Source organism: Diabrotica undecimpunctata, chromosome 2 (assembly GCF_040954645.1).
Source record: "Diabrotica undecimpunctata isolate CICGRU chromosome 2, icDiaUnde3, whole genome shotgun sequence".
In the NCBI taxonomy this organism is placed as follows: Eukaryota; Metazoa; Arthropoda; class Insecta; order Coleoptera; family Chrysomelidae; genus Diabrotica; species Diabrotica undecimpunctata.
Genome location: NC_092804.1, coordinates 11582821 through 11596923, shown reverse-complemented (window position 1 = coordinate 11596923; position 14103 = coordinate 11582821). Strand labels below are relative to the sequence as shown.

The 14103-nt window shown below is 34.0% G+C and overlaps 1 protein-coding gene across 4 annotated transcripts in view; it reads right to left on the bottom strand.

Moving 5' to 3' along the window:
• Positions 1 to 6312: 6312 nt before the first annotated feature.
• Positions 6313 to 14103, bottom strand: part of krz (beta-arrestin protein kurtz) — a 119275-nt gene continuing 111484 nt past the window's right edge. For all 4 annotated transcript variants that reach the window (XM_072522251.1, XM_072522254.1, XM_072522253.1 and 1 more), the window contains one exon: positions 6313 to 6917. In XM_072522251.1, coding sequence (XP_072378352.1) covers positions 6666 to 6917 — 252 coding nt within the window. In that variant the 3' untranslated portion in view covers positions 6313 to 6665. The remainder of the gene's footprint in view (positions 6918 to 14103) is intronic.

The window sequence follows — 14103 nt, the reverse complement described above, 5'->3', positions numbered from 1 at the left end:
CATTATCTTTGAGTTCAATGTGAGTCTTGACCCAAATCAATTTTGTATTGAAGCCAGTGTATGCTTAATGCTTTAACGATTATTTATTCAATTTTAATAATATCATTTGGTAAAAATAAATAAGAGACTTATGTTATATTATGTCTTTTTTATAATTTCTAATATTTGACCCCATACTAAATAAGAGGTATAGGAATAGCTTTACATCTATCAAAACATACCCGGGGGCAGACATAAATTCTGATCATGTATCAGTTGTAGGTAATTTCAAAGTCAGAATGAAGAAGGTTACAAGTAAGTCGATGAAGAAGTATGATGTTAGAAAACCGAAAGATCCCAATGTTCGACTAAAGGTGAGTGAAAACCTCAATACAAAGGTGCTAAAATGCAAAAATGCAGGAACTATAGAAGAAAGTCTGAGCATCATACAAGAAACAGTGAGAGAAATATAAGAACAATACCTGAAGAATGATACAGAGAAACGGAAATCGTGGATGACCGATGAAATACTTGAACTTATGGATAAAAAAAAAAAACAAAGAAAATCTCCAAGAATATAAGAGAATACATACCATCGTCAGAAGAAAAATAAGTGAAGCCAAAGAGAAACAAAAAACAGAACAATGTCAAGAAATAAAGGAGTATCAGAGTCGATATGATAACTTCAGTGTTCATCGAAAGGTGAAGGAAATAACTGGAAAATTCCGAAAAAGCAACAGCACAAAAATAACAGATGATGAAGGCAATGTTGCCATAACCAAAGAAGATAAAAAGAAAGTATGGGAAGATAACTTGGAGAAACTTTTCCATGACCTTAGAACAATACAAAAGCCCACCACTGAAGAAAATTCAGGTCCCGAAATCCTACCAGAAGAAATAACGGCAGCCGTCAGACAAATGAAGGATTAAAAAGTACCGGGAGTTGATGAAATTCCTGCAGAACTGTTGAAGCTATTAAATGCAGAACAAATAAAAATAATAACTGAAATATTTAATGAAATATACAAGGCAGGAAAAATACCAGTAGAGTGGCTCAAATCGGAGTTCGTAAAATTTCCCAAAAAACCACGAAAAAGTTTGTGAAGATTATAGGACCATAAGTCTAATGAGCCATCTGCTGAAGCTGTTTTTAAAAGTCATCCACAAAAGAATTTACCGAAAATGCGAGGAACAGATTGAGCCCAATCAGTTTAGATTTGTGAACGCCGCTGGTACGAGGGAAGCTTTATTTAGCGTTCAGGTATTGTTTCAAAAATTGTAGTGATGTCAGCTGTAATGTTTTTGCATGCCTGATTGACTACAAGAAGGCTTTCGATAGAGTCAGGTATGAACAAATGATGGAAGTGATGAAGAGGACAGGGATTGATGGAAAAGACTTAAAAATAATGGCCAACCTGTATTGGAGTCAATCAGCGGTGCTCCGAATAGATGGAGAATATACAGATCAGGTCAAAATCTAAAGGAAAGTAAGACAGGGGTGCATAATTTCACTACTGATATTCAATCTGTACTCGGAGCACATTTTTGAAGAGGCTCTAAAAGATATTGATGAAGGCATCTCAATAAATGGGGTCAACAAGATCAATAACCTGAAGTATGCAGATGATACAATCATCATCATCCAGCCTCAAGAGTCCACTGCTGAACATAGGCCTCTTCCTCATGTTTCCAACCCCGTCTATCTTGCGCCGCTCTCATCGAATAAAAATAGATGGAGAATATCTAAACAACTTACGTTTCGCCGATGATATACTTATAATAGCTGAAGATCTAGGTATGGCAAGAGAGATGGTACAGGAACTCGTTGTGGCTACAGAAAGTGTAGGTTTAAATATAAATATCTCGAAAAACAAAATCATGACCAATTTGGTACCCAACCAGAACATCAGTATTGGTGGAAAAGAAATAGAACTCGTAGATAGATATAAATACCTGGGACATGAAATTATGATTGGCAGGGATAACCAGACTCATGAACTGAAGAGAAGAATCGGCCTTGGGTGGGCAGCATTTGGAAAACTGAGAGAAACTTTTAAAAGTGAGCTGCCCACATGCCTAAAGAGAAAGGTATTTGATCAGTGCGTCCTCCCAGTCTTGACGTACGGAGCAGAAACACTTACCTTAACAAAAGCAGCAGCTACCAAACTGAGAGTCACGCAGAGAAGAATGGAGCGGTCCATGTTAGGAATAACTCTGCGAGACAGAATAACCAACGAAGACATCAGGAGAAGAACCGGAGTGACTGACATCATCGAGAATATAGCCAGACTAAAATGGAGATGGGCAGGACACATAGCCAGAATGACAGATGGGCGATGGACAAAGAGGTTATTGAAATGGAGGCCAAGGGAAGACAAGAGAAGCGTCGGTCGACCACCTACAAGATGGACTGACGATTTAAGAAGACTCGATAAAAAAACTGGATACAATAGTGTTTTCTAATACCATAGAAGGACTGCAAAACTTAATGAACAAAATAACGGAAACAAGTAGAATATAATTACTATTTAACTGGGAATAAGCTACAATTAAAGGTTAAAATACATTTATTGACGTTTCAATTTCCACTTCGGAAATCGTTCTCAAAATACTTTTTTTTCTTTTTTTTTTTTCCGAAGTGGAAATTGAAACGTCAATAAACGTATTTTAACCTTTAATTGTGACTTATTCCCAGTTAAATAGTAATTAATTTAAAATGCCACAAGAAAATAGCTTCAGAACAATATTAAGTAGAATATATGAACTGGATATAAACACCAGCAAAACCAAGCTAATAATCAGCAGAAAAACATAACTGGAGCAAATCTGTATCTGAACCAAATGAGAATTGAACGTGTCTCACAATACAACTAATTGGGATCTATAATTAATGAGTCGTGGGACAATACCCAAGAGATTAAATGTCGCATCGGAAAGACAAAAAGTGTATTCTTGACTATGAGCTCTGTGTTCAAGAGCCATGACCTCACCCTAGAAACAGGCGGAACACCCTAGAAATAAGGCTCCTTAAATGTTACGTGTATTCAGTGCTTCTGTACGGAGTAGAAACGTGGATATTGAAGGCGGAAACTCTATTAAAACTTCAGGCTTTTGAGCTATGGTTATACAGAAGGATCCTGAAGATACCATGGACAGAAAAAGTCACCAATGAAGAAGTACTGCGGAGAATGAACACAACCACGGATTTGGTCAACATCGTGAAGGGCCGTAAGCTGCAGTATTTAGAACATATAATGAGAAATCAAGCAGATACGAGCTGCTTCAGTGCATTTTGCAAGGTAAAATTGAAGGAAAGACGGCCCCAGGACGAAAAAGAATATTCTGGCTTGCTAATCTGAGAGCATGGTATAGAAAGACCTCAACACAGCTATTTCGTATAGCAACCAACAAAGTCATCATAGCCAGAATGATCGCCAACGTTCGAAACGGACAGGCACCCTAAGAAGATGTCTAAGCTTAGTTTTCGGTTATAAATAATTTGCCTCCATTTATTGTACATATTCCTAATCTGTTCTATTCGTGTTCTTAGATCTATATCTGCATCCAAATTATCATTTAGTACTACTCATAAATATCTAAATTTGAGAACTTGTTTTAATTGAGTGTTATATTTAGGTCAATGTGACCATTACTTTAGTTTTTGAAGATTTATTGTTAGTTCTATTGCTTCACTCGCATTATTAACTCTGTCTAATATACTTTGTAAGTCTTCCATTTTTTCTGCTATCAGAACGGTATCATCTGCATACCTGATATTGTTAATATATTTACCGATTATTTTTGTACCAATTTCGGCGCCGTCTAGTGCTTGTTTGAATAAGAATTCAGAGTACAAGTTAAAGAGCAATGGAGATATGATACAGCCTTGTCGCACACCTTGTCACGCTTTTTGTGGTGTGGTTGGAATATTTTAAGGTTGCTTTTTGGTTCCAATAAAGGTTTTGAATTATGCGGAGATCTTTTCCGTCTAGCCTCATTTTCTGTAGTTTATACAACAACTTTTCATGCTGTACTCTATCAAAACCCTCTGGTAGTCAATGAAATAGAGATATACTTTTTTCTGATGATCGAGGAATTTTTAAACGAGTGTTTGATTTTTCAAAAAAAAAAAATAAGAGAGATCTACTAGAGCTAAGAGCTTTCTCCATATATGAAAAATGATAGATATATTATTAAACGAACAAGGAGAATAATGACAAATTGGCAAACTTATTTTATCGAATTAACGAATGTAATGAAAGACAGAGAAAGATATTTAGGACACATCGAAAGAATGGGAAAAGAAGTATGTCGGAAATGGAACTCTCGGCAAAGCCAATACAAAAGAGAAGCAACGGTAGACAAAAAAAGAAGTTAAAGAAGCAACGTATGGAAAGATTCGTAATTGGATAAAAAATCATTAGAACAAAGATATTTTTAGCTCTAGGTCTCCAAAGCCTGTCGAGCTTTAGAAACAATAAATTATCAGTCAGTTCTATCCATTGCCAACTGTTGCCAGTTTGCTGCGCCTATTTGTTTACCATCCTCATCTACACCATCCCTCCATCTGAGTTTTGGCCTACCCCTACTTCTACTTCCCACAGGTTGTGACATAAGGATTCTTCTAGGAGGGTTGTTCTGCTGTGATCTTGCCAGATGTCCCATCTTAGTCGTGTCCATCTTAGTCTTCCTATTTTTATAAAGGATACTACGTCTGTACCACCAAATATATGTTTATATCTGTGATATATCTCCTAGTTGTACCTCCTTCTCCAAACACCATTTTCACAGATGCCACCGAATATTCTTCTCAGGATCCTTCGTTCAAATATAAGCAGGAGATTTTCATCTGCCTTGGAAATGGTCCATGTCTCCGACCCATATGTCAACACTGGTTGTATAAGGGTTTTGTATATGGTTATTTTTGTTTTTTGACTTAAGTTTCTGCTTCTCATATATCTACTGTCCAAAATAGCATTTGTTTGCTAGGATTATTCTTCGCTTGATTTCTTCCGTCATGGCGTTCTCCTTGGTGATCAGGGAGCCTAAGTATGTGAATTTGTCCACCACTTCAAAGGTAGAGTTATTAACCGTGAATTGGTGGCCGATGTTTCTGGCTCTATTGTGTGGTGTTGATGCCATTATCTTAGTTTTCTCATTTACTTGCAGGTCCATATTTTTTGAGGCGTTTGACAAGGTGGTATACATTTCTTCTAGCTTGCGTGTTGTGCGGGCAACTAGGTCAACATTATCTGCATATGCCAAAATTTGGGATGATTTATTAAAAATGTTTCCTCTGTTGTCTATTTGGGCATCCCTGACCGCCTTTTCCAGAGCTATGTTGAAAAGGAGACACGCCAGTGCATCTCCCTGTCGCAGCCCAACATGCGTTTCAAATGCCTGTATTTCGACTTTGCAAACAACTTTACGCATTGTAGCCTTAACCAATCTTATCAGTTTATCGGGGATGTGGAATTCATCCATGGCTTCATACAATTTATTTCTTAGGACAGTATCATAGACCGATTTAAAATCTACGAAAAGATGGTGTGTGTCAAAGAAAAAAAAAATAAGTTATAATTTTAATATGTGCTCTGAAACAAAAATGAGCATTACAGAATTTAGACGTCAGTTAGCTTATAATTTAATACAATCACCCGAAGAAAAACCACTTCCAAAAAAAAAGGGTGCATACTTTTACCAAACCTGAAGGACCTGGAAGGAAACGACGAAAGCCATGTAGAGGCTGTCGTCAAGTATTAAAATCTTCAGGTTTAAGTTACCGTGAAGTGGATAAAAAAGTTCGTAGGATTATATCGTTTTGTAATAACTTTAATTTTACCCAATTACCTCCAAGAGAAAATTTGTCTAGCTGTCTGTGCTACACCGGATGTTGGCGGCATGTTCTGTTTAGGAGGAAAGTAGATTAATACTTCTATAATAGTTTTCTGTATGTAATATATGCAAAAGTTATACTTCTGTGTACTAGAGGGCATGAAGTACTTACATGCATACACATGGGGGCCATAGGGGGCATGTGACGCACAGACAGAATAGACCATATCGTATCTCCGGGGGCATATGACGCAAGAACTAGTATATTAAGTATTTAACCGCCGCAGTAAAGGTATAAATTGTACTTATTTCTAACTGACGAGGGAAATACAGAAGCTATCAATATAGAAGTAAGGGCCCCTTATCTGTATAAAAGCCTCTAATTTTAACTGCCATTTTGTATTTTAACGATGCCAAACAAACGGATTAATCTGCTCCATTAGTTCATTAAGTTAATATATAGTCAGTTACGTAATCGGGTGAAATGAAACAACCAAACCATTGAAGAAATGTTAAAATTTATTGTTAAAATTTAATAAATAATTACTGATATATTAGGACATAGATAAAAATTAAAGAAGGGAACAAGTTAATTCATACAAGAAGTGCAATCTGGTTGTGTCGCAATGCACAGCCGCTGACTAGGGCACACACACTGGTTATGTAGGTACCATTTCCTAGAATCTACCAATATCGCTCAAAATTATTCCCCAAAAAACGTATTCTTCCATTGGCATTTTTCGAAAAATAACTTTCGAAACATATGTGTAGATTCGTAATACCTATTCGCAGGTGAAATACACCTCGGTACGTAGGGGTACAAATGGACGGGTTTTTGTCAGTACCCGCTTTCATGCATCAGTTTCTCCTCCTTTTAATCGTAATCTTGCAAAATCCTCAAAAATTATGTCATCGTCATGATTTTCTTCCGCATCCAGCTGAATTAAATTAGCATCCACCGGCACGTCATTTCTGACATCTTCACTGACACGTCTAGAAGGTGTGGCTGGCGGTAGAACTTCCTCTTCTGGTTTAGGATGCATCAAAATAAAAGGTAATTCAGCTACAAGGTCTCCTCCCAATGCACCAAGGCACAATTTTACCTAAAAATTAAATCAAATTAAATATATTTAATGGCACAAGACAAATTTATAGTTACTATTATTTATACACTCCTAAAATATTTGGGAGTTAGTTTATTATGTCATTTTAGTTTTATAATATTCCGAAAATTGTTGTATGGATGTAGAAACCTCAAATTTTCGTATATCCATTTTTTTTCTACTTATTTAATTCATTTCCTGATTTACCTTAATCTACTACTACTACTACTAATCTAACCTATCTCTTTAACAAGCGACAATTGATACCGGAGTTCTCTAAAGATCAGTAGCGCACCTAGAATTCACCTCTTGGGGGGTTTTGGTTGGTCACCGAAATTTTTTTTATGATGCTACCTCCATTTTGAGTCCTTAAAATGTGTAACTAACAGTGTCGGAATAGGGCCCTGGGGGGGGGTTAACCCCCCACAATCGTCTCTGGGTGTGCCACTGCTAAACATTTTGCTAGCTGTAGGGATTGCGCGCTGACAAAAACAAAAAACTGTACGGCTAAAAAAATCCCCTACTTTTCTAAAGCAATAATTGCTTTTAACATTTATTGGTAGAGTAAGCTACTTTTTATAATTGAATGGTACAGGGGAAAAAGAAGGAATGTCAGAAATTTTCATTTTTTGTTTTAATAATTCATTCATTCAGGAGAAGAGAGGGGGATGTCAGAATGTTACCGGTTAAGAAGGAGGAATGTCAGTTGTGAATCACGCAAAAACAAGTTAGGATGCTTTTATTGTTACTCATTGTTTTCGTGTGTTGCTTTGAGGTGTAATATTTGAGGTTAGTTTCTTCAAGTTACTGATACAAAATCATTTTACTATGCCAAGTGATGAAGAAATAAGTGATATGGGTGTAAATAGTTCACCAAATGTAAAGTTAAGTAAGAAAAGAAACTCATTTCGCAACATGAGTGATGTAAGTAAAAAACTTAGATTACAAAGCTATGTTCCAGGCCTGACTGTCACTGTAAAAGATTGCAATGTTTTCAAAATGTTTCTGAAAGTTGTAGGAATAGTATTTTGAAGCAATTTAATTTAATGTGTTCTGTTGATGAACACAACTCATATTTATGTGGTCTAATTACCAAACAACAACTTCAAAACCGACGTTCACGTCAAATGGAAGAGAACGCTAAATTTAAAGATGCCGTATATAGTTATAGAGTAAGATTTATAAATGATGAGAATACAATAAAAAAAGTTCAGGTTTGCTTTAAAGCTGTTATGGCCATCCATGGTATAAACAAGAAAAAGATAGAAGTCCTTCAAAAATCTTTAAAAGAATTTGGCATGTTTCCAAGAGAAGCAGTAACGAACCACATTAGTTCGTTTAAAGGCAGAAAAGGTCATTACAACTTGGCAGAATCTTCCAAAATATACTTACCAAAGGAGCTAACTATTAATAAAATGCACAAAATGAATATTGAAAAATATCCAAATTTAAAAGTGTCTTACGAAACTGACAGAACAATTTTCTCAACCGAATTTAATTTGTCATTTGGGTATCACAGGAAAGACACATGCAGTACATGTAATGAGTTCCAAGTGAAAATAAAGAACCTGTAAGTTGAAAAGGGTAACATTATTTCAGGAGATAATGATGGTGCTCTCAGGCTGGAGAATGAAATAAGGCACTTAAAAAATGAAAATAAACTCCATAAATTGAAAGCAGACACATTTTATAGATTTAAGAGGAAACGAGAAGCTACAAAAAGAAGCAGAAAAAGCAGTAATGAAGAAGCAATTTGTTTTGATTTTTAGAAAAACCTACCAACATCTAACATTTCTACAAATGACGTCTACTACAGGCGCCTACTTTCTTTATATAGTTTTAATGTCCACACTTTGTCAACCGAAGCCAGTACATTTTATACTTATCCTGAAACAGTAGGAAAAAAAAAGGTAGTGATGACGTGTGCTCAATGTTGCACGATTTCTTATGCAATCATCTTGATATAAACGTCCGAAGTATTTGCATGTTCTATGATTCATGAGTAGAACAAAACAAGAATTATACCGTTTTAAGATTTCTCCACAACGAAAAGATTTGATGAAATAAAAATATGTTTTCCTATAAGAGGCCATTCCTATCTTGAAACATATAGGAATATGGGCCTAATTAACCAAAAAGCTAAAGTAGAGCAGCCAAATGAATGGATGGAGATTTTTCGTCAAGCTAGAGTGAAACCTTCTCCTTTTAATGTAATAGAGGTGGATCAGCTGCTATTTAGGAAATGGTCAAACCACCTGAGCAAAACTTAAACCAAGAAGTGCCCCTTTAAAACTAGACCTCTCCGAGAAGCCAAGGTTGTAAAATCGCACCCTCGTTTTATTTATTACCGAAATTCATATTATGGTCTTCTTGAGTCTGCAGTAATCGCAAACCGCCGTCTAATATCAAAGCACTGTAACTTGTAAGACAATGAGTTTGAACTACCAGACTATCTTTATGAAGGTATGAAATAGTAATAAATTAATGTAGTAGTATTGGGAACTAAGTATTCTGTTTGTAGGTTTGATTCCTATTTCGAAGGCAAAGTTTGAGGACATTGTGCACCTGTCCAGATTTTGCACAAAGAATGCGGAAAAACATTTCAAAGAACTACCACATGTTGAATGAGGACAAGTTGGATTATACGCAATTATTATATTATTATTATACGGACTAAGCAAAATTGTATTTTTGTAGCTTTTCTTAAATTAAATTCACTATGCATTAAAATAAGAGACATTTCCCCTTGTTAATTAGAGAATGTGTATTTCTTACAATGTGGTGTTCTACCGCTATCCAAATTATATGAAAATTTTTCAACCACAGTGTAAACATACCAAACATATGATTTTTTGGAAAAATTACCATACATAACAAAATATATCATTAATATTAGTCATAACTTTGAAAATGATCTCCTGAAAAATTAAACAAGTGACATTCCTCCGTTTTCAACTATACCCTTCAATTATGTTCTATTTCTTTAATCTTCTTATCATTAAGTCATAACATAATATCATCGTAAAACCCTATAAAATTCATTGTAATATTTTTCTTTTTCCTATTTCCATGTTGTTAATGCTTTAATTCCTGTTTTATGGTAAAATTTATCTTACAGAATTGTATACCCGGCTATTTTTCTTGTTTAATAATGCAACCTCGATTAAATCTGTTAACGCTATAGCACAGCAAATTAGCATGTCTGAATTCAGCGTGCTATGCTTCCAGAATCGCATGCCAGAAATACCGACAATAAAATTTTAGTTTCACATTCGTATTCAACTTCAATATTTTACTGTTCGTTAAAGTTTATGTGATGTTTGCACGACGCGTTCCCAATAGAATACCTGGACGGTCCGCGTTTCAAATTATTCCCAAGTTTCACATTTGCATAGAGACGGAAATACTAATGAAGTCTCTCGAATATTTTCTGTTGAAAACTATATATATGTTAAACAATATGGTCTATATATAAATATACAGATTGTTTTAATATCGACAAATAGAAAACTTTTAATTAATTTAAGACAACTTTTATTTAAACAGCTATCGGTTTTTGATGTTTTTTTTTGAAATAATATTATAACAAGTTTCTCCAGCTGTACAGGAGCTGGTTAATTATATTAAAAAGATCTAAGTCATTATTATATTAATTTTGGCGATAGCTTTAATTAGAAATCATTTCAAAGAACTGATATTTAGTATTTAACTTAAATCCAGTATAAAGAAAAAGCAAAAAGGAAACATTTTCAGACCATTGAAGCAGACTGGAAGAAGATTCAAATACAAGGTGTGACAACTAAATAACCGGACTAGTGCTGGTGCAGGTAGACAGCGAACATGTTGCGACAGACATGCCTGTTGATGCTTTTTATATATACAGATTGAACGAATTTAAAACGGAACATACGAAATCAATGTATTTCGGCTCAACTCCGCTCTAGGTGGTTGGCCAACAAAAGGTTGTCAAATAATTATATTATAAAAATCCAATACTTCAGCGGGCTGCTGGATTCTGAATTCATTCAAGAACAAGTCAAAACTCCACCCAAATAGGTTTCCTCGAATCACTGTGAAAACTAGACTACACAAGCAGTTATTATGCTGTCAAACCACTTATCGCTTCCTTATAGTCCAAGAGATAGAGCCGAAATTTTGAACTGATCAGTAATATGACATTTCTCTATTGGAATATATTCATTGTAACTGGGTTAAGACTTTGCCTTACAGGCGGACGCCCCTCGTGGTACAGGGGGTGGCTATACAGGGATGAAGTTGTAATTTTTTTCAGAAAAATTAACGATCGATAATATGGCTGAAAATTTGCCCAGAGTAAGATCTTGGTATAACCAGACGAAATCCCAAAGGGCGGACGCGAGAGTGGATACATAAGGGCTGGCGGACAGGGGTGAAATTGCAATTTTTTGGGGAAAAATTAACGATAAGTAATATGTCCGCCATTTTCATGGCTCATTATTTAGCCCCTAAAAACTCTAAATCCAAAAGGGCGGACAGCTGGGTTGGTACAGAGAGCCATAAAACGGGGTCAAATGTACCACTTGCCTGCGCATTTTAGGTCTCGGTAACAATTTTCAAACTGATTTTATTATGATATTTTTATACCGATTGATTTAAAAATTTGTATGCTCACTTCTGTTACTATTCTGAGAAGCGTCAAGTAGAGTTCTCCTCAAAATTTTCCAAAAAAATTTCCGTAAATGAAAATTTTCGTAATTTTTTGAGGTAAAATCTAATTTATAGAATCCTTTCGATTTTCTGTAAGTTATACCATGATTTTTTTCCAAAAATTTTCAAACGATTTTTCCGATAAGAAAAAAAAAATTAGAAAAACTTTTCTAAAACATTTGATAAAACTCTACGTCATCGTCTGAATCTTTTATAGAATATTTTGTAGTTTTAAAATGATATGATAATGTTTTTTTTTTTCAAACTAAAGTCATATTTACTTTACAAATCACATTTTTTTCTTAAATATAAATATTTTACGAATTAATTTTTAATTGAATAAATGTTTGTTATTTGATATTTTATTAAATTAAAGTAATTTTATAATGTTAACTATTAAATATTTTTGGTATAACAAATAGTAATTTTACTTATTTTTTATTACAATAAAAAGGTTTTTAAATTTATATTGCATAAATAATGGTTGTTCAGATATAAGAAAAATTTGATTTATTATTACATTAATAATCAAATACAAAATATATTATTTCTATTTATCAATAGGTAAAATTCAATTTGTAGAATTCCTTTAACATTTTACAAATAATTATTAATAAAAATCAATTTAATAGTGGAATTATCAATTTTTTAAGTTTTGAAATTTACTTTGTACTTAGATATTTTCAATATTTTTTTTAACTTTCAAATTAATTGAATTTTTTTTTCATTAGTTAATTATAATTTTACAAATTCTGTTTGGACATTAATTTTGCATCATTATTATTTTAAAATATTAAAATAATAATGATGCGCGTTCCATTTAGATCAGTAATTCTAGACGCATGCGCTAAATGTAATAAGTATCAAGATGCTTTTATCCAACTTGGTGAAACTGACTTCGATTGTAATGAAGTTTTTGAAACCTTAGAAACTTTCATATGTCACTTATATGGAACAGGACTGATGAGAACAATTCCAAAAAGAAAAGTAAACGATGTCAGATTTTCACTATTTAACCGGCAGTATAAGTTGCATGATATGAACGAGCCTTTTAAAAAAAAAACTAAAAAATTTCGATGCTTCAAGCTTACCACCATGTCAAGATGAATTACACCAACATCTACTGCGAGCCCATTATATTTCAAATATTTGGACAAATGCTCATAAAAAAGTACCAACAGAATTGATTGTTGAAGAACATGGTTGGGAGTTTGAAGATGAAACATATAAATTCAAATGGTTTAGTGGACCTCAGATGCCAGAATCAATTCGAGAAGTAGTGATTGAAAATGAAGCAGATAATGAATGTGATATTATTGAAAGTGAAAGTAACGAAGATGATGAATGTGATGACATCAGTGAGAGTGAGAAAAATGACGAAATTTTTAAAGTTTTTCTAAATTTTTTTTTCTTATCGGAAAAATTGTTTGAAAATTTTTGGAAAAATTCATGGTATAACTGACAGAAAATTCTAAAAGGATTCTATAAATTAGATTTTACCTCAAAACATTACGAAAATTTTCATTTACGGAATTTTTTTTGGAAAATTTTGAGGAAAACTCTACTTGACGCTTTTCAGAATAGTAACAGAAGTGAGCATACAAATTTTCAAATCAATCGGTATAAAAATATCATAATAAAATCAGTTTGAAAATTGTTACCGAGACCTAAAATGCGCAGGCAAGTGGTACATTTGACCCCGTTTTATGACTCTCTGTACCAACCCAGCTGTCCGCCCTTTTATATTTAGAGTTTTTAGGGGCTAAATAATGAGCCATGAAAATGGCGGACATATTACTTATCGTTAATTTTTCCCCAAAAAATTGCAACCTTACCCCTGTCCGCCACCCCTTATGTATCCACTCTCGCGTCCGCCTTTTGAGATTTCGTCTAGTTATACCAAGATCTTACTCTGGGCAAATGTTCAGCCATATTATCGATCGTTAATTTTTCCGAAAAAAATGACAACTTCATCCCTGTATAGCCACCCCCTGTACCACGAGGGGCGTCCGCCTGTAAGGCAAAGTCTTAACCCAGTTACAATGAATATATTCCAATAGAGAAATGTCTTATTACTGATCAGTTTAAAATTTCGGCTCTATCTCTCCGACTATTAGGCAAGCTCCTCTTTCCTTTAAAGGAGACAGATAGTTGAACGATATTTTATACAATGTCTATCACCGGGTATGGATTTATTTTTGTCCAAGTTTTATATTGGTCCACTATTTCAAATGCAGTTCAAACAGACATATATTAAATTGTATGTTCCGTTTTAAATTCGTTCAATCTGTATATATATATATATATATATATATATATATATATATATATATATATATATATATATATATATATATATAAAGTATACAGATTCAATATTCGAACGTTAAGGTGAAACTTATTGAAACTGAGTGTTCCGTCCCTCAACACATGTTTTTCTTAACATTTCTTATTAAGTATTATATTAATTATTTCTTTTCATAGTTTTAATTAACATGTG